Below are 24,839 nucleotides of genomic sequence, written 5' to 3'. Positions count from 1 at the left end.
AAAATCACTTCTGTGTAAATTTAAAAAGGTAATGGTATTTTATAAGCACTCCTGTTACTTATTAATTTCAGTGCACCAACAGGGGAAAGGTTTGAAGAGAGTTAAGGCTTAATGATCATTAGCACATAAGAACATAAGAAATAGGAGCAGAAGTAGACCAGTTAGCATCTCAAGCCTGCCCCACCATTCAGTACGATCTTCTGCCTCAACTCCACTTTCCTGCCCACTCCTCAGATCCATTGACTCCCTGAGAAACCAAGGGCTGGATTTTCCCATCCTGACACTGGATCGAACTATGTCATGTGGGCATTAAAAATGGCCGATGGGACCTGAATCCCACATTCCCGCCTCTATTCTCAGCGTTAACGATTTTCAGCAGCGCAGGATAAGGGGTGGGTTGCAAGTACACAAGCTGATGTGCCGATGTTGCTGGCACCATTGCGAAAGTGGGCTCGGGAGCAGTCGAAAAGCCGAACGCCACCCAAGATCAGGCCCTAACATGGATTTCATGCTGGCTGGCTAAGTAACAGACAGCCAGCGTGAATCACACACTGCAGCACTCAGCACTGCCAGGGTAAGGGCAGGAGGAGCGTGGAAGTCTGCACATTTACAGGGTTGTGTGCAGTAAAACCTCCCTGAGGCAGCTGAAGATTTTTAACAATAAAAACAAACATATTAAAAATTATGAAAACATGTCCCCTCATGTGACTGTCATATGAGCAGGGACATGTTAAATATAAGTAAAAGTTTTAATTTTTTTAAATAGCTGGTCAAAACCTCAGCCCGCCCGTGTAAGAGGTTTCACCAAAAATGCAAAATCTGCTTGGCCTTTTTGCCCAAACGGTTGGACGGGAGCGAAAAATTCGAGTCTATTGGGTTCTTAAGGGCCTTAATAGGCCGCTTAATTAATGGCGGGCGCAGCTCAGACTCCCGCGCATACCCAACAACCAAAATATTGCGCGAGTGCGAGATGAGGTCAAGACGCTTGCCGACATCATCGCACATCATTTTACGCTCGTTCAGGTCAGGCGCGCGCCCGCCGATGATCGAAACATTTTTCCCCTTGTGTGTGACACCTTATCAAATGCCTTTCTGGAAATCTAAGTATACTAAATCTATTGGCCCCTTTTGTTTATCCTACTGGTGTCATCCTCAAAAAACACTGGTAAACTTGTCAAACATGATTTACCTTTTATAAAACCATGTTGACTTTGTCTGATCATATGGGGCAGGATTTTATGCTCGGTGTGCGGGCGCGGCCCGACACACCGGAATGTAAGATGACACGTAATGACGTTGGGCGTGTGCCCGAAGTTGGCTACGCGCCCGCCGATAATTAAAGGGCCTAATAAGGCCATTAACAAGATAATTAAATTCAACTTTACGCTGCCCATCCAACATAACAGTTGGCGGGCAGGCAAAAAGGCCAAGCGGCCTTTACATTTTTTAGGAAACCTCATCCATGAACGGGATGAAGTTTCCTAAAGCAAATAAACATTAAGTAAAAACTTTATTTTTGAATTGAAAACATGTCCCATCTCATGTGGCACAGTCACGTGAGCGGACATGTTTTATTAAATTTTTACTGTCACTATTAATTTTTTTAAAAAGTGCTTCAATCTCCTTGAGGCAGCTCCATGCCTCAGGGAAATTGAAGCGTACATGTACGAACTGCGCACTGGGCCTGGCTCTCCCTCCTCCCCTGCCCGCACAGGGAGTGCTTAGTGCTGCCGCTCGCAATCCACGCAGGGCGGGCCAATTCCATGAAATCGCGGAGTGGAGCCAATCGAGGGCAGCAGTCAGTTGCCCGACTGCCCCGCCGAGCACCCCCACCAAGGGAAAAATCTTGCCCATGATTTTCTAAGTGCATAGTTCTGATTTCCTTAATAAGAGAATCCAGCAATTTTCCCGATGACTGATGTAAGGCGAACTGGCCTTTAGTTCCCAGCTTTCCCCTGCCTCCTTTCTTGAATAGAGGTTACATTTGATGACTTCCAATCTGCTAGGAGGGTTCTAGAATCTAAGGAATATTTAAAAGCCTGAACCAGTGGATCCACTATCTCTGTAGCTATCTCCCTTCAAACTCGAGGGTGGAGGTCATCAGGTTCTGGGGATTTGTTGGCTTTTAGTCCCTTAAGTTTCTCCAATACTTTTTCTTTGCTGCTATCAGTAATCTTAAGTTCTTCGCTCCTATTAGCCCCTTGGTATCCCTCTATTTCTGCTCTGCAATTTTTGTCTTCTGTAAAGATAGACACAAAATATTTGTTAAGCGTCTCTGCCATTTCCTCATTCCACATGATAATCTCTCCTGTCTCTGCCACTAAAGGACCAACATTTACTTTAGCTACTCTTCTCCTTTTTATATACTTGCAAAAGCTCTTACGATCTGTTTTTATATTCCTGGCTAGTTTATTCTCAGTGATTTTATTTTTCCCCTCGTTTCTTTCAAGTTCTTGGTCGCCCTTTGCTGGTTTCTAAAACACTCCCAAACCTCAATTTTACCAAAATTCATAGCAACAATGTAAGCCTCTTCTTTAATCTCAGGTCATCTTAAACTTCCTTAGTAAGCCTCAGATACTTTGAATTGTTTTCTTAAATTTTTCCTACTGTTTATCTACTGCCATACTTTTCAGGCTACTTACCCAATCAACCTTAGCTAGTTTTGCCATTGTGCCTATGTAATTGGCTTTGTTAAAGTTAAAGGTTCTTGCTTGGGATTAGAGTGTGTCGCTTCCAAACTTAGTATCTTAATAATTTTAATCAATTTGATTTGTCCAGTCTATACGAAGATTAAAGTCCCCCGCAATTAATACATTACCTTTGTTACAAGCTCCAATTATGCCTTGATCAATGCTCTGTCCAATGGTATAATTACTGTTTTGGGGGCCTATAAACTGCTCCCATGACTGATTTCTGACCCTTATTCTTCCTAATCTTCATCAATACTTCTGCAGAGCATCATTCATGTCAGTGATTCACACTTCCTGATCTTTTCAGCCAAGATCCTTTCTCACTACTGTCCTTATGTTATCCTTTACTTTCAGGGCGCCTCCTGCTCCTTTTCCATGCTGGCTGTCTTTTTAAAATGTTGTGTACCATGGAATATTTGTTACCAATCTTGGTCACCTTGTAACCATGAGCTGGATATTCAAAGGGCTGCAGGATGGGGGCCCGGTGTGAGTGCGATTTTTAAATCACAGTCTCCGGGATCATCTTGGGGTCCCGGCACTTCGAGGACAGCTTTTAATTTTCAAAGGGCCGGTGGAGGGAGCGAACGGGAAACCCATTCACCATTGATTAACAGCCTTTAAGCTCATTAAGGAGCACGTTCAGAGGCACATCCTGTGCCGAATGGAATCTTTAAACTTTATGTCAATGAACCTGAACAGTCTGGTGCATCTTAATGCACAGCTTCTGGGTTTGTTGTGGGGCCAATTAAGATTTATTTGTCTTTGTTTCAAAATTGTTTTTTAATTAGTCTACATGCACCAGTGCTAACACTGGACCTTAATTTTGCCTCCCAGAGGTGCTCAGTGCCACTAACTGAGTGCCAAGTTCACCTCCTGGCCAACTAGACCATTTGAATTTAAAAATAGCGTCGTGAGAGTGGCGCAACTGAGGTGTGGGCTCGGGAACCAGAATTCATCAAGTGTTTGGGTTCCCAACCCTGCTTTGAAAATCTTCTTCCATGCCTCTGTAATAGCAATTAACTCTAAAATGTTTATCTCTATTTGTGCCATCTTCAGATAAAGAGCCATTAATTTTCATTTTTTACCACTATTCTTTGTATGGACCTTATTCACTGATGCACTATTACCATCAACCACTCTACCCCTTCCTGTCCTAGTCTTCTTGTTTTTACCCAGATTGCTACACTGCTCTATTGCTGACTTTTCTCCTTAAATTTCTAAATCCCGCTTTACCTGACACTCTCCTAACTCCTGTTAGTTTAAAGCCCTGTCCACAGTCCTAGTTACATGATTCACCAGGACATTGATCCCAGCCTGTTTTAAGTGGTGCCCATCCCAATGGAACAGCTTCTTCTTTCTCCAATACTGCAGCCAGTGCCCCCATGAATCAAAAACCTTTCTTCCCACATCACTCTTTATGCCGTGTGTTTAATTCTCTAATCTGCTTGAGCCTATGTCAATTGTAGGTCAGGTGTCAATCCAGAGATTATTATCTTTGAGGTTCTGTATTTTAATTTGGATCCTAAATCCTGCAATTCTTTCCGCAGAGCATCATTCATGTCAGTGGTTGGTTCACATGTAGACCACAGCAACTGGATCGTGTCCTTTCCATTCCAAGTTCATCTCCAGCAGCGAGAAGATGTCCTTAACCCTGGCACTGAGCAGGCAACGCAAACTTTGGAGCTCCCAGTCGTGGATCCAGAGAATAGCATCTTTCCCCCTGACTATAGTGACCCTGATCACTACCACATTCTTTTCACTCACCCCACTTGCATGGTTTCCTGCACCATGTGCTATGATAAGTTTGCCCACCCACACTGAATCCTTGATCAAATAGCAAATATCTCGTACCTGTTTGTCAAAAGTCAAGGGTTGTGGCTCCTCCATCATGACATGCTGCTTCTCCCTACCTGCCTGACCTATAGTCACACCCTCCTATCTCTGACCACTGACCAACTCTAAAGTTCTACACAACCTAAGGAGTGTGACTGCCTCCTGGAACCAAGTGTCCAAGTAACTCTCCCCTTCCCTGATGCCTGCAATGTTTGCAGCTTGGACTCCAGCTCAACAACTCTGAGCTGAAATTGCTGCAGACACTTAGCGTAGATATGGTTGTCTAGGACTGAAATGTTCTCCACACCACCTACCCTGCCATGTCTGTCCCTTATTTATTTATTTGATTAGTTAACTAGTTATTACTTTAGTAAATAATAAGTTACAGTCTCCTAGCTCAGAAACAAAACTAAAAGAGTAGAAAGAATAAAAAGCAGAAGAATATAAAAAGGGAAGCAGCACTTCCCGCCCCCCACAAAGTCATGTTAGCCTGGATTTTCTGATTGGTGACATTTTAATATTGCCAGTAGCCCATTTATTTTAAACATGTTAATGTTAACATTAGATATTGCATTGCAGAAAATGTAGGCACATTACGTTTCAGAACCTGGCTTTAGGAGTGTACCAAGCAAGGGTGATGACAAGTATTGGAAGGTCAGCCATTTGGTGCAAAGTGATTCGAAGATAACACTACTACAGGCCAACATCCTGAAGGATGAATTTAAGGAAAGTTTCTCAGGTAATGAAACCTGGTGCATTGATGTGAATGCTGTTGTGGTTTGTGTTATGGAACATGACTGTACAGAGCTAGGGTCGGATCTTAGGGTTGCTTACAAACAAGAACAGGGTTATATGAACAGACAGGGATTTCAAAATTTCCATATCGCTTCTAACCAGATCCCTTAACTTCTGACCAGAGCTCAATTCAATTACAAATAATCCTCCTCTTGGTTATCTTTCTAACTAAATGCTTTTAAACTTCAATAAACACAGATCAAATTATTTGAGAATAATTAATGTCTAATGTTACCACCAAATCATGGATAATGTTCTTTACCACTAGATTTCAAATCCAAAGGTGCACACTGTACATCTACAAATATTATTTAAACAAGTACTGGTCCCTAAAAAAAAGAACTGCTGGTAACTACCAACTAAAAGCAGCAGTATATTCATGTATCAGCCAATAATAGGACAGACCAGTTTCTTTTATTAATACGTTTCAATTGCCTCACGGAGATAACCTCGACCTGTCTTCGCTTTCAGGTTTTCAAAAAAACCATTTGGGCATTCGACAAATTATTTTTCTTCCTTCTTTCAAAAAGGGGCTTTGTTTATTTCATTAAAAGATTTAGCGGCAGAATCTTGTTGAGGAGTCAGAGGTCTCGCTTGCCGAGTGGAGAGTCAGTGTGCTGCCTCTTTTTGGGAAGGCCCACCGAACCACAAGCCAATCAGGTGGTGGCGAGGCCAGTGGTGGGCCGTCCCTTCATTCAAGACTCCGGGGGCGGAGGTCTTGCCTACCAAGAGTTGTTGGCCAATCAAAGGCTGGCAACTCTTGTGCTCAGTAGCGCCACTGGGGAGCCCTGGCTGCTGCCAAAAGTACAGGCAGCAGAGTCCCAGGATTTTGGACAATCCAGACAACAGGTAAATAATGTGGGGGATGGGGCGTGGGAGGGTTTCATGGGGTTGGGGTCTTGGTGAGAAGGATGCGAGGGGCGGGTTTGGCAGTAACGGCAGGAGGGTGGCTCTCAGTGCCTTCCCCTTCCCCAATGTCGAGTCCCTTGATCAGGCACTGCGTGCCTTTGATCAAGGGACTTCCCCCAGGGAGTGACAAGCTGGCCATATGGTTTTAGCTGCCATGCATACCACATGGCGATGGGCCTGCCTGCAGCTACCAGCAGTGGCAGGATGAGGCCTTTAAGTGGTCATTAATTGGCCACTTAAGGGCCTCAATTGGTGGCGAGGCAGGAATGTCAACCATGGACCTTCCTGCCCAGAACTTAATTCTGACAGAGGCGGAAAGGCAGCGAGGTTCAGGTACACCGCCATCCTGCCTAATTAAATGCCCTTCCCACCTCCAAGCTTGCCACCAGGGAGAGCAGAAGATTTCACCCATTAAACGTTTCAGTTCCCAGTTCTAATTAAGAGTCCACAACCCAACCTTTTATATAGACTTGCTGTTTGTTTCCACCATTTTCAGTTTTTATTTTGGTTTGCAGCATTTAATGTTTTTTATTTGAACTAGACAAGGCCTGTAGTGCTCAGTATTATATTTAACCCATGGAGACCTAAGCTAAATTTCCATCCAGGATTCAATTCTGCTTAGTTCTGACAATTCTCGTAAAGACCAGTGTGTTTCTGTACAGTACACAGAAAGCTATGCTGACCAAGTAGGAATGAGGATTATGTATGCAGCTAGTATAGCTGAAGGAATTCCTCTATAGTTTAGGACTGTAGAAGCAGTGGTCTGTATATCCAGCACTTTCTCTGAAAGGAGGAGATTTGACTTTGAGCAGTCAAACTCGACTAAAATAGTAAAACACAAAGATTCCTATTTTCACCAATGTTGGGATAAGTGAAACATTACACCAATAGCTTCTACTGCACTTTTTTCATTCGTTCTTGGGACGTGGGCGTCACTGGCTAGGCCAGCATTTATTATTCACCCCATCTCTAATTGCCCTTGTTGAGAGGGCATTAAGAGTCAACCACATTGCTGTGGGTCTGGAGTCACATGCAGGCCAGACCAGACAAGGACATCAGATATCCTTCCCTAAAGGACATTAGTGAACCAGATGGGTCTTTACAACAATTGGCAATGGTTTCATGGTCATCATTAGACTTTTAATTCCACCATCTGCCATGGTGGGATTCGAACCCAGGTCCCCAGAGAATTAACCTGGGTCTCTGGATTACCAATCCAGTGACAATACCAATACGCCACCGCCACCCCATCAAACATCAAATGTGCTACAATTATTCAAACTTTAAAGGAAAAATGCTCCAGAGACATTTTTCCAGATATCAATGGAATATTGGCCTGTAACTCAGGACTGGAATCAAAGGGGAGAAAGTTCTGCGTCAGCTGTACGGAGCCTTGGTTACACCCCATCTGGAGTATTGCATTCAATTCTGGGCACTGCACCTCAGGAAGGGTATATTGACCTTGGAGATGGTGCAGTCATGATTTAGTAGAAATATACATGACTTGAATGGTTAAATTATGAGGACAGGTTACATAAACCTGGTTTTTATTCCTTAGAGTTTAGAAGGCTAAAGGATGATGTAATCAAGGTATTTAAAATGATGAACGGACTCAATAGGATAGATACAGGGAAACAATTTATTTTGAAAACCAGGACAAGGAGGTACGATATAAAAATGAGCACCCTTCAGAAGTGAAATCAGGAAGCTGCTTCCACACGAAAGATGTGGAAATCTGAAATTCTCTTTTCCAAAAGGCTGTGGATGTTGGGTCAACTGAAACTTACTAGACTTGAGATTTTGGGCTGGATCTTTGTGGTCCTGATTGGGAAAAAAACAGAGACTGGACCAGAAAAAACATGGCCACCGAGTGTGATGGCTGGAGGTCCCACCTCCATTTCTGCCATTGCCTATTTTTACAATGGCAGGGGTGGGATCAGTCCCCAGAACCCACTGGTTCCTATTAAGGTGGCAACAGACAACTTTGTGGGCTTATTAAGAGCCCACCCCAGGTAAGTTTTATTTTAATTTTCAGGGGAGCAGCTGGACTTTAGCATCTGCTAAGTTTTTTACCAGCTGCATGGAGGCATGAACCATTTATTGGAGGTGGGAGGAGCTTAAAATGTAAGTAAAATGGTTTTGCTTCCTTTGGAGTTCATCATTAAATCATGTAGCTTGAGTTCTATCTGTATTCATTAAGGTGGGTCTTAATGATGAGTTAAAATCATCTTAAAGATGAGTGTTCAGATGAGCTAAAAAAGCTCATCTAAAGGATGTATAGGTCAAATACATTTCACACTACTGAAAGGGTAGTCTGTATGATAACTGTGTAAATTGTTCATCTTTCCCATTGCTTTTATGTATTCAGTCTGGACATCTGTTGAGATGGCAGTTCTGAAGTCCTTTTGTTTACACAAGGAGTTTTATGGGCTCTTGGCTGCAATTGAACGGCCTAATTGTTTCACAAGTGCTTAACTTTGTTTACACAATTGTTTTGAAGTAACTGTTTCATTACTCTGAGTTTTAATGGCTATTCAATTACTTTCAACTTTATTAATAGGGCTTATGAGCTCTGTTCATAAAGTGGATAATGGATGAAGGGGTAGAGAGTGAGAGATTGAAGGGGTGAGGGTAAGAGGGGTGAAGAGTAAGGGGTGATGAGGTGAGGGAGTGAGGAGATAGAGTAAGGGAGGAGGATTAAAGTGGTCACAAGGTTCAACTTTATACAGATGATCCACGGATTGCCTTGGAAGCACCGGGCCAAAGATTGTTTTTGGGAACTTAGGCGGGCCTTTAACCTGCCCACTCTGGACTCAGTCACCTCCATTGCCGCAGGCCTGTCTCCAAGCTACCTAGGGCCTAGAGCCCTGGAAAAAACCCACTCTTCGGCAATCTCAAGACGGAGGCGCGATAGTGATGGTGCAATTAGTCCCATCTCCCGACTCCCACCCCTGCCATGAAAATCTGACCTCTTCTACCTGGTAAGTGCAACGAGGAATATGGATCAAAAGTGAGGAAACAGAGTTGAGATACAGAGCAGCAAATCAAGCGGGGGTGGCTGAATGGCTCCTGTTTTTATTCTTCAATCTTTGGGTTTCAATTCAAATAAATTAAGATCAAGCTAGAGGATAAATTAATGGAAGCATTAGTTGCAGGTGATCCATTTTCTCTGTGGCACAGCTAGGAATGTTGTGCTATTTATCCTGTTTGCAACAGTGCAGCAAAAACAGCACAAAAATGTTTTGTTTTCAAATCATATCTGAGTTTTAGCAGGAGCGGTAGCATCAAGAGACTTGGGGTTATACGTAGCATGTAGATTCATAAAGTTGTAGCACGGTTGCTCTAACGTTTTCGATTGCCATTAATATCTATCTTATAAGATCCTATCTTTTGCAACTTGTCATATTCCAGTCAAGCATAGTAATTGATACTTTTATTCAACACATGTGAAAACTTAATGATTGATTCAAGAAATAAAATATCAAAGTATCGTTTACAAGTAACTAATTGTGTCTTATTTTGCAAATTGTTACAGTGAGTGAAATCCAATCTTCAGATAAAAATGAACTGCAGAACAGCAGTTGAGAAGGGATGCTATGCTACACTGTTGCTTTGCAAATTTACCATTTGAATATACAATCCTGCAGAACATTTCAGCTGCCCTTCTTTGGTGACATCATGATGGAGAAAATGCTACACATTTTCAGTTTTCAAGGAATTTTTCATACAGGCTTTAATTTAATTGCCAAAGGTTTATCCATTTAACTGTTAGCAAGACACTCTGCATTAAAATACAATTGTTATTTACATGTCTGTTAAACTCAAAAACATCAAACCATCTACTGCATTTTGTTTTGAGGTTACTGACAATTATTATTCTCTTGTAGCAATTAATACCTTGGCAGAGGCATGGGGAGAGGCACCTTTCTCCAGCAACAGCAGCGCCACCTTCTGGTTGTCATAGTGAGCAGCAACATGGAGTGGGGTTAGGCCGTTCTGTAAGAATTCGTCTTTGTTAATAAGTGCTAGTGCTGTTCTTAAAGAAACGTGTGTTAGCAAACCACAAATACAGAAAATTGCAGCTGCAAGCAGTTCTTGTCTGTACAAAAACATCAAAAATGGAAAGATGAGTGTCAAAGAAAGGAGCTATAGCAGATCCTACAGCATTGTGATCAACAGCCCATATCTAATGGCTTCTTTGCACAATAACAAACTGCTGAACTTCCATTGTATTCCAATAGTCAGGAAATTTTCATAATTTGAATGATGATTCAATAAATTGTAAAGGTATCTTTTATGCACTAACAAGATTTTGATCTTGCTTTATTCCAAATTGTACAATTGGAATGAAGCAAGATCAAAATCTTGCTCAAAAACAGAAACAGAAATACCTGGAAAAACTCAGCAGGTCTGGCAGCGTCGGCGGAGAAGAGCACAGTTGACGTTTCGAGTCCTCATGACCCTTCAACAGAACTAAGTAAAAATAGGAAAGGGGTGAAATAAAAGTTGGTTTAAGGGTGGGGGGGAGGGGGGTGGTTGTTGGGAAAAGCAGCCAGTGATAGGAGCAGATAACCAAAAGCTGTCACAGACAAAAGAACAAAGAGGTGTTGAAGGTGGTGATATTATCTACAGGAATGTGCTAATTAAGAGTAGAAGATAGGACAGATAAGGTACAGATAGCTCTAGTGGGGGTGGGGGAATACTAAAAGGTAGAAATAAACAATGGGTGGAAATACATTTAAAAATAATGGAAATAGGTGGGAAAAGAAAAATCTATATAAATTATTGGAAAAAACAAAGAGGGGGAAGAAACGGGAGGGGTGGGGATGGAGGAGAGAGTTCAAAATCTAAAATTGTTGAACTCAATATTCAGTCCGGAAGGCTGTAAAGTGCCTAGTCGGAAGATGAGGTGCTGTTCCTCCAGTTTGCGTTGAGCTTCACTGGAACAATGCAGCAAGCCAAGGACGGACATGTGGGCAAGAGAGCAGGGTGGAGTTTTGAAATGGCAAGCGACAGGGAGGTCTGGGTAATGCTTGCGGACAGATCGCATTGTTCCAGTGAAGCTCAACGCAAACTGGAGGAACAGCACCTCATCTTCCGATTAGGCACTTTACAGCCTTCCGGACTGAATATTGAGTTCAACAATTTTAGATCTTGAACTCTTTCCTCCATCCCCACCACCCTCCCGTTTCTTCCCCCTCCTTTTTGTTTTTTCCAATAATTTATATAGATTTTTCTTTTCCCACCTATTTCCATTACTTTTAGATGTATTTCCACCCATTGTTTATTTCTACCTTTTAGTATTCCCCCAACCCCACTAGAGCTATCTGTACCTTATCTGTCCTGTCTTCTACTCTTAATTAGCACATTCCTTTAGATAATATCACCACTTTCAACACCTCTTTGTTCTTTTGTCTGTGACAGCTTTTGGTTATCTCCACCTATTACTGGCTGCTTGCCCCAACAACCCCCCACCCCCCACCTTAAACCAGCTTATATTTCACCCCTTTCCTATTTTTACTTAGTTCTGTTGAAGGGTCATGAGGACTCAAAATGTCAACTGTGCTCTCCGCCGATGCTGCCAGACCTGCTGAGTTTTTCCAGGTATTTCTGTTTCTGTTTTGGATTTCCAACATCCGCAGTTTTTTGCTTTTATCAAAATTTTGCTAACCCAGATGCTGTGATTGATGTAGTATCAACAATTGAGGCAGTTTTTCTCAGTGCTAAAACAAAACGCCAGTTGAATAATTTTGTGGTGCTAATACTTAGGTACAGTAGAATGACTACACATGGCACCAAGTGCCCATTTCCTGGGCAAGAAATAGACAGACTTCAGGAAAGGCAGTGCTGCTGTTCAGGTCCATCCCTCTACTCCTCCTGTCGAGTAAGGGACAGCAACAAAAAGCGCTTTTGTGTTCAGTTGTCTTTGAAGAAATATTCTTGTCTCACACACACTTTAAGTAGTCAAGTGTGGAAATCCCACAATGCAACAAATGAGAGGATGTTGCTGTGGGGGCTCTGCATTGCATGTGCTGAGTGGAAATAGTAATTAACAGAAATGCAAAGAGTGTATAATTTGCCTTCAAGTATTCCATTTCTAGACATTGCCCACTCTGTTTGTTGGATGATAAATCTTCAAACAGAAGTTAGTCATTGTTCCTTCTGTTTTTAAGGGAATAAATTATAAAACAGAAGACTATATTTTCACCCTGGAATCACCAAGTAAATTTAATTTGCCTCCTGCCCACAAATACAAACAGAACATAGGTCAACAACTGTGAAGCAGCTGAGCTATTATCACCTCCCTTGCTACCCTGAAAACAGGAAGTTAGTGTTTCAGGTATGCAAAGGGAGTCAGGGTGGCCAACAGCAGTGCCGGATGTTAATTTTTTATTCTGACCATGCAACAATCTCTCTCTCGATGGCAGGAATAAGAAAACCCCATCGCATCATGGTAGAAGCAGAAGGATTTTTGTGATGTAAAAACCTTCAGTGAAACAGCTGCTTAAAATTGGGTGAGGCATTTTCTTTTGGAATGTTTGGCATACAGAATGGACAGCAGCAGGCAGAATATAAGAGGAGCACATTACCAAGAAGGAAACATGAATCAGAACTCATCTCTAGTGATTCATGCAGAAATCCGGGAAGGTGCTGTGAGAGCAGAAGTGCTTTAGGTTTTGAAAGCACAGGGGTGAGGGAAAAGGACTACGCAGGTAATATTTTGACATGCAACAAAGGTAGTTAGGTCAAGCTACTGGAAAAATAGGTTCAATTGCAGTGACATTCAATATTTTCTGTATTTTGAGTATCAAATTTTTCTTCAGTGGCCTAGGAGACCATAATTTTTATAATTTTTGGAATTCACGTGTAATGTTTTATGCATAAACCAATGCAATTATGAATCTTCTAATTAGAAACTGTAAATTGCTTTTTGTTGCCCAAAATTTTAGATGGCCAGAATTGTGTTAGTTTTATCTTCTCATGGTAGACAAAACTAATAGCATATATCCAGACTGAACTTTTAAAAGTTCAATAGCAACTTGCCTTGCCAGCAGAATCTGGAGAAGCAGCGCGTTGCAGAAGGAGTTTTGCCACATCTAGGCTCCCGTACTTAGCTGCGACATGTAGCGGGGTAAATCCCTTCTGCGTTAGGGGACAGAGGAAACACAACTGCTACTTAGTTAACAAGCATGCATAGAATACAGTATAAATAAGGAACAGGGATGCAATAATACTGTATAACACTAGTGCAAAATATAGGCAGGTGTACACAATGGTAAAATAGTAGTAGTTTTACCATACATGATGACTTTTCTCAAATGAAATTTTGGGACAATATGTATTGGGAAATCTTGGAATACAATGTATAATTCTTTGAGTGAGGATGGCTTGGTAATTTAACTATCCGAAACAGAAGAGTTGGTAATGGACACTGCTTCTACAAAAGCATGTGATCTGGCAACTAGGTGGATATTTTTCCCTATGTTCATGGGTTGCCTTTAAAACGTATGTATTCATTTTAACATGGCATATTTTTTATATGTGGCAGAAATGGAAAATGTCACAGGCAGCATCAAGATATGATAAATATTACCACTTGAGGAGTTTGTCATAACCCATAAGAGTACATCTCTTATGTACTAGCTGCTTAGTGTTAGTTCTGGAGAGATTTATTATATCGTAGCATTTCTCCATTAGATAAACTATATTACTAAAATTAGAAAGTCTACCAGAAGGAGATGGACTCATAATGAATGTTGTAATATCTTTCCAAAGATTCACTATTGTGCAAGTGAGGAGGGTTGTTAGCCTTTATGTGACTGAGTCTCAATGTCACTTGTCGCATTGAAGGATGTTTGCACTAATAAGAACTGAACTGAAGCATGTTATTCTGAAATATATTGTGGGGAATGTATGGATTCCAGTTGAAACAAGATTATTTTCAAAAGGTCTAGCCCCTTTGAGGACATTGGTTGAAGAAGAGTGAGTTAACTGAAAAAGACTATCAATATAAATGGCTTAACGATATGTCTGATTCAATTGCTTGTTTTTAATGGACAAATGACCAGTGGCTTGTTTGGAATATAAAGTTATCAATACTGTGCTCATGAAATATTCAGTACATTGAAATTTGTAAATGAATACACCTGCTTTGTCTACTAGCTCTTCCTTTCATTTTTTTTTCTGATTCTTCATTCCCTTCTGTTTCTCTCGGAGTAATTTAGCCAAGTTCTGCTCCTGGCATTGAGGCTTAATAGGCCTGCATGCTGTTCAGGGATAGGGTAGGGGTGATTTGAAACTTGTATTCGTGTGTGCGCGTGCGTCTGTGTGTGACTGCTGGCCATGACATATAGTTTGCTGCTTGGGAAAGGAACAAGATTGAAAGATTAATTTACTACTTGATAATTGTCAAATTTACATAGACAGTTCATATGTTCTTGTTCCATATACCTTACTTCTCAGCATGACTTTGGAAGGTTCCAGTAGTTATGCATGATTTGTAAACATTTGAGAAAATCAGTATTGGCCAGAAAACGTACAACTTTGGAGTTCTGTACAGATCTATCTGCACCTTACTTAGTACAGAACATTAACTTCTAAAATATGGGGCCAGAATTTGATGTTAAAATAACGGCAAGGCTAATGGCATTCACTGTTAATCATGGGTAGCTGGTACAGCAACTTCAGGCAAGAAGCAGATGTGCAGTTAAATCTGAATATCTAAAAGCTGCTGACCGAGTTGTGCCGCTCTGCCTTTAGCTTTGCAAAAATGCATCTCATATTGAGTCCCTCTTTTTTTTGGAACTTGCTGTATTTGTCCATTAAACTTATCAGAGAAAGTTAATTCTTGTCATAACAAATGAAAGCATCCTTTTAACAATGTGGTAAGCATTAATTACTGCTAATCAAACTTTCTGGCATCAAAAATTAACTATTACGAGCGTGGAATCGCATTCCTTCAAGTTTTGATTTCTTCAAGATCTTAAAAATACCAAATTTAAAACTCAAAATTATTTTTCTTACTTTTCCTTTGTCTTTTTTTCTCCCTTTTGCCCTTTGTTTCTCTTTCTGTACCTGGTTTGACATTGAATTTAACCCCTTTAATTAACCCTCCTCACCAGGCATTCCTATGTTTATTTCCCAGTCGTTAAATCTGATTGGTTAAAGGGGATATCATGTCGATTGCACTGTTCACATGTCCTAGGTGTCCTGTTTCCTTGTTGTATTATTACCAGCCCACATTTTCAGCAACATTGTGGGGAAAAAACAAAAACTGAACTGAAGAGTGGACGGACACATCTAACAAAAAGCATTAGGTGCCCTGTTATGTCAAATTCTGGCCCATTATGTTGTTTTCTATTTAATATACTTTTTACAGTATTTCTCCATGAATCCAATATAGCTTTATAGTCAAGAGCTGATCAATTTTGGAGAAGTAAACATCTATGACAAATAATCACGGTAGTGGAAGAACCATCCCTCTCATTTTATTCTTTCTCTATGCTGCGTTTAATATATTGGTATCCATTTTACATCCATCATCTAAGGATAAGCATCAAGCATCTGAAATAGATCTATTTAGTTGTTTCAAATTTTGATGCACCCAGCCTCATAAGAAAATTGCACTTGTGCAGTGGGATTATTTCCCTTTTTTGTCTGGCCAGCCAAAGATTTATGCTATTTTGTTCGTATTTTTGCTAGCTTTTACCTCTGGGGATTCAGTATCGATTAAGCCAAGCGGAATGATGAAAAGTCAAACCTTCCCCATATGTTGAAAACTTGTACATAGAACACTTTTGGCAATCACAGTACAACTGGAAACAGGCCAGCTGCAAACAGCTAACTTGAAACTGGCAATTGTATTTAGATACTCAGCATGGAAGATGGAAAATCACCCTGGGCTGCAGGTGTTCTGCTGAGACTGGGGAAAGTGGTGGATTAAAAAAAAAATTAAATCACCTAATTTAACTTTCAACTTCTCATAAACAGTTCCCCAACTTAAACTGAAAGACATCTGTCCTATAATGAAATAAAATAAGAAAGAGTATTGGTTTGAAAGTGGGAAGAAATCTGCACGATTGGTAGAAGCAATAAATTGGTAAAAGAAACAGTTGAGAATTATAGATGAAGAGGTAAACAGTTTATTACAATCTGGTGAGTTTCTTTGCTTTACAGCAAGTGACTGGCAAATCAGTAAGGAGAATTTTCCAATTTTATTGTGGAAGAAACTTATTATAGGATTGGAGGGGGTGGGGACAGAGAGAGAGGTGGCTACATGTAAAGTGGAACAATGTTTAATTTCTCAGTTGCATCACATATAATTATGATATCCAGAAAATATGGATCGAATAGAGTTTTTGCTATCCTCAAGCTGACAAACCATGACAATCATTCAATAAAGAAAATTAAAGCTGGAACCAGGATTCAACATATAGAAGTTTGAACATGTCACCAGAAAGCTATGAAAACCACGAATTACCTTTGTTTTAAACAGTCGCTTGTTCCTATTACGTCGCAATTCAATATTAGTTCAATATTTCTCCCTCTCCAACAAACAAATAACCTCTTACCTTTGTGGCTAATGAGTGTGAAGCACCTGCCTCAAGCAAAATGGAAGCCACATCTTCCTGCCCCTCCCTGGCAGAAATATGTAGTGGGGTGTAGCCATTAGTTGTGCAAGCATCTGGAAAAGCCATATGCTGTAACAGCAGCTGCACAATCTCAGTTTTACCCAACCTTGAGGCAATGTGTAAAGGTGTCTGATCCTCCTGGGGGAAGAAAATGGAATAAACACAAAATATTTCTTATCCATTGCAGCTTTGTCTACAGAATTCCAAGCAGGAACACACCATCTTCAGCTTTCTGCCTTAAGCAAATTTGGAAACCAATTTAAAAACAATCATTTTTGTGATCATCCAATAAAAATAGTATTTGAAAAAGTTTGGAGTTATTTTTCATAGATATGTTCAAAAAGATGACTACATATAGACAACAGTTTTGAATGAACTCTATCTACCGTCTGACAAACCAGCGTTTGCAACAAAAGCTGTATATAAAAGGGTTTAACACTTAATACCAACTTCTGGTCAATCCATGGAAATGTAAATTATCAATATTAGTCAGGTTTCAATGCTGTCTTTGGAGCCCAATTTGAACATTAAAGAAGAAGTCCACCAATTTCAGGCAGGTATCCTGTCATAAGCTCAAACATTCCTAACTGTTCGAATGAAGCAGGTCATTAGTGGGAAAGCCTTGCGGCTAATTTTAACTGCCGTCTGCCTGACTTCTGTCAGGAGCACAAAGTTAAAATATGACATTCAGTCTTCACTGCTCTGCCAGATCTTGGCCTGGTTTCTGATAGAGAACTTTATAGGAATGGTGTACTGTAAATTCAATTTCCTGTCCTGTTATCCACTTCCAGAAGTTGTCTTTTATTGAATCATTATTGATCAACAGTGGCTATATATATTCACAGCCAAGACTCTACCAAGGGTGAAGGGTAAACTAGGGCAAAGGGAAGAGAGTCAATAATGGGAACTTAATTAGGAGAAATATAAATTTCAGAAGATTGTTCATATTGACATTGACTCTTCTCATCTGTAAGGCAACTTTAAATTCATTCACAAAATAAGGTACAATTTGGAGCTGAATGTGGCTAATTACCCTCATTTTCAAGTAATTGTCAGATACCACTGAGTCTGTCTTTTGTTGAAAAGATATCTTCTACATGTTACCCTTTGTATCAGTCATAGTATGCTTTATTAGTGCCAATTTCATATTGAGCCGTCTGTTGAAATTGCACTTAGCTTGGATTGGTTACTTTAGCCTTAACGTTCACAACAATCATTAACCGCATTTTAGTGGCATATTGACCAGCAAGTAAATTGGTATATGAGACTGAACACCTGCCTTTACTGAATGCGCTTCATGGAAATTGCAAAAAAATACTGATCAATAACAGATATACAACAGTTTAAGGGATTTTGTTTCTCCTTCACCTAAGCTTTCCATTTTGTTTGTGAAATCTGGCACAACAGAAAGCTTATTCCAGCAACCTCGCATTTTATAATGCTAATGTACCTTTTTAATAGCCAAAAACTGCACAAAATGTGTGCCACATGAATCATAACTTTGCTGTAATATCCAAGAGGCATCAAAGAATATGATTAAAAGAAAATTCTGATGTTGCTCCTTCTTTCATCTTTTTCTCCATTGTTTAGTTCCCGCCATTGTTTCTTGCTACCATGGTTCATAGCCAAGATTTTGTCATAATGAGCATCAATGCTACTCTTAGGGAAATGAGGGAATGGAAGGAAGATTGGTTTTGATGGTTCAACACCTTCCCCACCCAACTGCTATGTCATGCTCCAGCTTTTCCAATAAAAACTGGTGGGATTGAGCACCTGTGATCCCTGCAATATGAACATAGAGACATCTGAGCTGAGAGTAAATCACTTTGTTGCAAAAGCCACAAATGCCAGTTTATTTGATATCACAGCTCCAACATGTAAAAGTATGAGTTGTTAAACCTTAACTTGTTATTTTTGCACAACACTAAACTTTTAACACCTTTTGTTAGTATCAACATCTGTTCTGGTAGCATCAATAAACATAATCATTCGCTGTTCTTTTACAAAACCTACCCTAGCTTTAGCATCCACTAGGGCCCCATTGCGTAGCAGGCAGCGCACGACTTCCACCTGTCCAGCTCGTGCAGCCATGTGCAATGCAGTTTCTCCACGCTACGGAAAGAAAAATAGTTCATAAACAAGACAGAGGTAAACATTGCCATTTTAGATGTGACAGAGAACTCCATTTCTATTGTGCTGTAGAACAAATGATCAAAAAGGAAAAAATACAGCAGTCGATTTGTTTGGTATACTTTCCATATCGCTCCATAAATAACAAGGTTGAGAACAACATTTTTATTTGAATTCAGTGGAACAAACTGAAATGTCCCTGAAATCTAAGAAATTTCAATTCAAGCCGTGTCTTTTGGGCTTGTAAACACAGATTAAGGAAACTAAATTGGATAACAATGCAAGATTAACCAGTGCCCATTAATTGCAAACAAGTCAGCATGTTAACTTTGTGTTGCCTACTCACTTGAATGATCGCTGTGTCCAACCAGTGCTAACCGCATTGTTCATCGGTTGGGTGCAACAGCAGGGAGCCAATATTGTGAATGGCTACCACCACTTAAAGCTATTTTGCAATGCTTTAAGATGGCTTGCACCTCTGAAACGGGAGGTACATTATGTTTGGAGCAGGTGCTGCTCCTTCAGCATCAGCATCAGCATTGCACACTTATTGACATCAGGACCTACTAGCTCTGCATATCTGGCAGACATTCACTGACTGCTACACATGCATCAATATGGCGATTCACCCCATTAATGTACGCACATACCATAAATGCCATACTGGAGTTCTAAGGATTCTCATAGTTCCTAAAGATTGGCACAAATGAGCCCAATTTCTCACCAAAAGTGTCTGCTCTGTACAGTGGGGAACAGGGTGAAGGGCTCAGAGTTGGGACTCCGAACATCACAGCCAGATTCTCCAAATGAGTTCCAGCTGTAGTCTTTAAGCTAATTTAATCCTTTTATATAGCTGCCACTTAGCTTTACTTAGCATAATTAAAACAAAAAATAACTATGACTCATGCTTTGGCCCTAATTACAATTCTGGTTGAAACTCATAGGGCCTGGAATTTCCTCAGAGCTGCTCCCATCCACTGCTGTAACTCAAAGTGTGTAAGAATGTCCATTAATATCCGTAAACAGGAATTTTGGCACACGTCCGGTGAAGTTACGGTGATGGAACAGGAACATCTCTGATGAAATTTGTAGCCATAGCCTCAGCGCAAAAAGTCATCTTTTTCACTAGTACATCCTGACTTTATGAACTTTCAGATGAATATTGAAACTGAATCTGAATATACTTCCGATGTGTGCTTAACATCTTGGCTATTCGTTAAGGTTAGGACAAATAGCTTGGTGTCATATAGCATCCTTGATTTTCTATACTTAATACATATAGTTGGATTTTTTTTTGCCAGAGTAATTGAGTTTGTAAAAAAAATCCCCTGAGGCAAAGAAATTACCATATTCTGTGGGGACTCAATACTCACAATACTGAATAGCCATAATGAGAATAGAGCCCTGCATGCCAGCATTTCACTCTACTCTCCAAATTTATTCAAACGCTCAGCTCTTCTGTATCAAACAAGCCTGCTACTTCTCCGGAAGGTTCCATTCATATAGTGGGAGTTTCATGCCTGGATTTCTGCAATAAACACCTTTTATCCTGTGTTAATTTTTTTTTTCTCTTTATATATATGTTCAAGAGTAACAAGGCAAGAAAACCAGCATGGAAACAAGTAAACTGTATCCATTCATTTCGGAGTGGCGTTTTGCTCACGTCGGACTTTTCCCCTTCATAAAAACCCGTCATTTCAAGTTTATTCCTCTGTGTCACTGTTAGAGAGTTGCATTTGGAGCCAATCTTGTTTATCCATTGTAGCTTCCATTAAATGAATGGAGCCACCAGAAGACATTGCCAGAAGTTATCTGTTGTTGGATCATTATTGATCGAAATATTCCTGTAAGTTAGTCCTGGTTAGTATGATCACACAATCAGTTGTTTGTTTTCTAAAGTCTTCACCACATTCCATATCAATGAAAAGCAATTATATAGCCTATAATGCAGTTCTAACACAGTAATATAACCTTATTTATCTATTACAATCTTTAAAACCTGTAGGGAAATGATAGTGTTGTGCTTTGAGGTGTGACACCAGGTTAAGGCTTCAGGGTTTAAGATACAGTGAAGTCTTTCCATAATATCCGCACTGCTCTAAATGGTAATATTTCTAGATAACACTCTGCTATGCTGAAATAAGCAGAACTAGTTTTGCCTGGAGAATCAGTGGTGAGTGAATTCTTGGGTTCTTTGTTGAAAGTGAGAAGGCTAACCTGTGTGATGTGAAGATAAGCCTTTGCTGCCCTTTCACACTCTAGTTATTAGTCAACGAGAGCACACAGAGGAATGTATTTCAAACCTATTTATCAGATAGTACATTTTTAAGTGCTGCACTATAAAGGAATTTAAACAAGCCCAGACCTTTTGTACACACTTTCTATTGATTAAGGCTAGCCATACTCACAATGTTAGAAACATCCGGAGACGCTCCATTCTGCAGCAAAAGGAGTACTATATTCAAGTGGCCCATGAAGGCAGCCACATGTATTGGTGTAAGGCCAGACTGTGAAACAAAGCAATAGCATTTTACTCCTCTGCAGGGGCTGCTACTTGTTTTAAATTGATGCAACAGAGGCAGTGACTAGGTATTAAAATTGCCTTCTACCTCTGTTATGGCTTGGATTGAGGCCCCGTATTTCACAAGAAGTTCCATCACTTTAACACGATTTTTCTTACATGCAATGTGCAGTGGAGTAAAGCCATTCTGTACAAAAAAAACAACCAGGTTAGCATTCACATCAAACATGCATACAAAATTGTTACTCCAAGATCATGCATGTAAATCTCATGTTAATTCAGTCAGGTTCCCATGACTGTCATCTAAAGCTGTGTTTAATCTAAAGCTAGCGGCTTGACACTGATAGATACAGAATCGATTTACAGTCAGGCAGTCCATTGTTCATAAAAACAAAAAGCTACTGCGGATGCTGGAAATCCAAAACAAAAACAGAATTACCTGGAAAAACTCAGCAGGTCTGGCAGCATCAGTGGAGAAGAAAAGAGTTGACATTTCGAGTCCAACATGGGTCATGTTGGACTCAAAACGTCAACTCTTTTCTTCTCCACTGATGCTGCCAGACCTGCTGAGTTTTTCCAGGTAATTCTGTTTTTGTTTTAGTCCATTGTTCATGCTGCCTGGTCCCACACTGAACTATCAGGGCCTGGAGGAAGATATGCACAGAACTGCTTCTACACATGCAGCCACCTCCAATTCTTGCCAGTAAATTTGAAATTTACTGATGTACAGGCAGGAGCAACCACATTTTAGAAATATGTCAAACCTCTTTTTGACTTGTGGAACCAGGGTTGACACTGCAATAAAGTTATCCTCCATGTGGTGTCAAGCACAAGCAGAGTGAGCTGTCTTATTACCAAGGCCATCTAAGATAACTTGCCTTTGGAGTGGTCTGGGACCTGCTGCTGGAATAATATAGTCGCCTTTGTAACACTTCAAGAGCATATAAGGATTGAATTCCCCTCCCTAAGGAAGTCTGACCCTCAAATAAAGTCTCCCTAATTAACCCCTTATCAACAGACTCCCATATTAATGCTGTTTCTTGATAACCACTCTATCTCAACTGACAGTTGAAGCCTGATCACCATTTCTCACATACGGGGCTCCGACAATCGAGTAGTTAATTACTCAGGAACACAATGCACAGTATATAAACAAATAATATGTTACAACAGGAAAAAATTAATACAAAATAATGCACCAAATAAAATTCTAAAAAGTAATATAAAATGATTATATCAAAAAAATTCTACCAGATTAACTTTGTTAAATAGTGGAATAAACATAAAAGTTTTCACACGCGTGAGCAGAATGCTCATTTCCAGAATTCTTTATTATATATTTTTTAATTTATCACTCCATAATGAAATGTATTGTCTAGCAGATAAATATTATCACAATGCTTGGACTTTGACCTCCACCCAGTAAGGATCCATGTGCCTCCATGTTGGAGGAAGCTTGTGCTGTCACTAGCTCTTTCCTCTCTCACTTACAGGTGCCAACAGGAAGAGGCCAAGCCTCTTTTTTTGTTTATCTCAGGAGATTGTGTTACAAGGGAACAAGCTGGTGGTCTATGTGGCTGTACCATATCTGAACAAGGTGGGTTTGATGGACCAGATGATCTTTTCCCTTTCTTTTTTTCATATGTTTGTAATATAATGTCCATTACGACCAGAGTCATCCTGTATATAAATCCAGGGCTGGATTTTACAAACCCCACATCCGCCCCCGCGACCACCACCCTACAAACCCCCAAAGCGTGTTTTCAGCTGGAGGTGGAATGCAAAATATTTTGGGTGGCTACCCCACCACCTTCCAGCCCACCCTCAAATCCCCCATAATACGACAAGGGGGGAAAAGGTGTCCACTAGCCTGGTCACCCATAAGCCTATTGAGGCCCGTAAGTAGCCAATTATTGCCCATTGAAGGCCATTGATATCAAATGCTATGCAGTGGCAGACAGGCAAGAATGAGAAGGCTGTTTTTTTAAATAGCTTTGTTGAGCAGGCTGGGAGTAAGGGGGACACATCATCCGGGAGGGTGCAATGTGCACATCAGGGCCCCCCACCACCTTTGTTCCTCCAAACAATGAACGGCATGACACTAGGAAGTTCTGAGGAACAAAGAGGCCTTGGCTGTGTGTCTATAGATCTCTGAAGGTGGAGTGGCATGTTAGTGGGGTGGTGAGAAAGACATATGGGACACTAGCCTTTATCAATCAAGGCATAGATTACAAAAGTTGGAGTTGTATAGAACCTTGGTGAGGCTACAGCTGGAGTACTGTGTGCAGTTCTGGTCGCCACATTATAGGAAGGATGTGATTGCACTGGAGGGGGTGCAGAGGAGATTCACCACGATGTTGCCTGGGATGAAACATTTAAGTTATGAAGAGAGGTTGGATAGACTTGGGTTGTTTTCGTTAGAGCAGAGAAGACTGAGGGGCGACCTGATCGAGGTGTACAAGATTATGAGGGGCATGGACAGGATGGATAAGGAGCAGCTGTTCTCCTTAGTTGAAGGGTCAGTTACAAGGGGACATAAGTTCAAGGTGAGGGGCAGGGGGTTTAGGGGGGATGTGAGGAGAAGCTTTTTTACCCAGAAGGTGGTGACGGTCTGGAATGCACTGCCTGGGAGGGTGGTGGAGGCGGGTTGCCTCACATCCTTTAAAAAGTACCTGGAATGGCACTTTGCACATCATAACATTCAAGGCTATGGGCCAAGTGCTGGTAAATGGGGTTAGGTAGGTAAGTCAGGTGTTTCTCACGTGTCAGTGCAGACTCGATGGGCTGAAGGGCCTCTTCTGCACTGTGTGATTCTCTGATTCTGTGAAACCTGTCCCCCCCAATCCCTTAGCCTCCTGCCTAGGTTCCCTAGTCCCTCCCCATCCAAAACCCCGGACTTACCTCTCTCTGGTGGCCATATCATCTTTATCTTGGGGCCTCCTTGTAGTCCCAGCAGCACCCAGTACTGACTTCTGGTGCTGCTGGGACTGCAAGAGCTGCCGACCACTCAGATTGGTTGATAGCTCTTGAGGGCGGGACTTCATTACACTGAGAGGTGGAAGCCTAGCCTCAGCTTGTTTAGGCTGCTGGCAGCACGTTATTGCTACGGAATGGCCTTTTTTTTTTAAAAAGTAGGTCGGTTTGGAGCCGATTTTCCAATCCAGTCCTTTTATCGTTAACAGAATGACAGACAGTAGAAAAGCAGAGAATGCTGGAACTACTCAGCAGGTCTGGCAGCCTCTATGAAGAGAGAAACAAAGTTTGACGTCAATGACCTCTTATCAGAACTGATGTTAGCGTTAACTCTTTTTATCTCTCCACAGATGTCTG

At 40.9% G+C, this 24,839-nt stretch overlaps 1 protein-coding gene across 6 annotated transcripts in view; it reads right to left on the bottom strand.

Annotated features, from left to right (window-relative positions):
• Positions 1 to 24,839, bottom strand: part of LOC144681248 (ankyrin-2-like) — an 866,008-nt gene that overhangs the window by 218,122 nt on the left and 623,047 nt on the right. For all 6 annotated transcript variants that reach the window (XM_078542889.1, XM_078542897.1, XM_078542890.1 and 3 more), the window contains 6 exons: positions 21,598 to 21,696; positions 21,397 to 21,495; positions 18,872 to 18,970; positions 16,799 to 16,996; positions 13,272 to 13,370; positions 10,125 to 10,223 (listed from right to left, as the gene is read on the bottom strand). In XM_078542889.1, coding sequence (XP_078399015.1) covers positions 10,125 to 10,223; positions 13,272 to 13,370; positions 16,799 to 16,996; positions 18,872 to 18,970; positions 21,397 to 21,495; positions 21,598 to 21,696 — 693 coding nt within the window. The remainder of the gene's footprint in view (positions 1 to 10,124; positions 10,224 to 13,271; positions 13,371 to 16,798; positions 16,997 to 18,871; positions 18,971 to 21,396; positions 21,496 to 21,597; positions 21,697 to 24,839) is intronic.

Source organism: Cetorhinus maximus, chromosome 1 (genome assembly GCF_964194155.1).
Source record: "Cetorhinus maximus chromosome 1, sCetMax3.hap1.1, whole genome shotgun sequence".
NCBI lineage: Eukaryota > Metazoa > Chordata > Chondrichthyes > Lamniformes > Cetorhinidae > Cetorhinus > Cetorhinus maximus.
The sequence above is the reverse complement of the archived record's forward strand: the minus strand, read 5'-3'. Positions and strand labels throughout refer to the sequence as shown.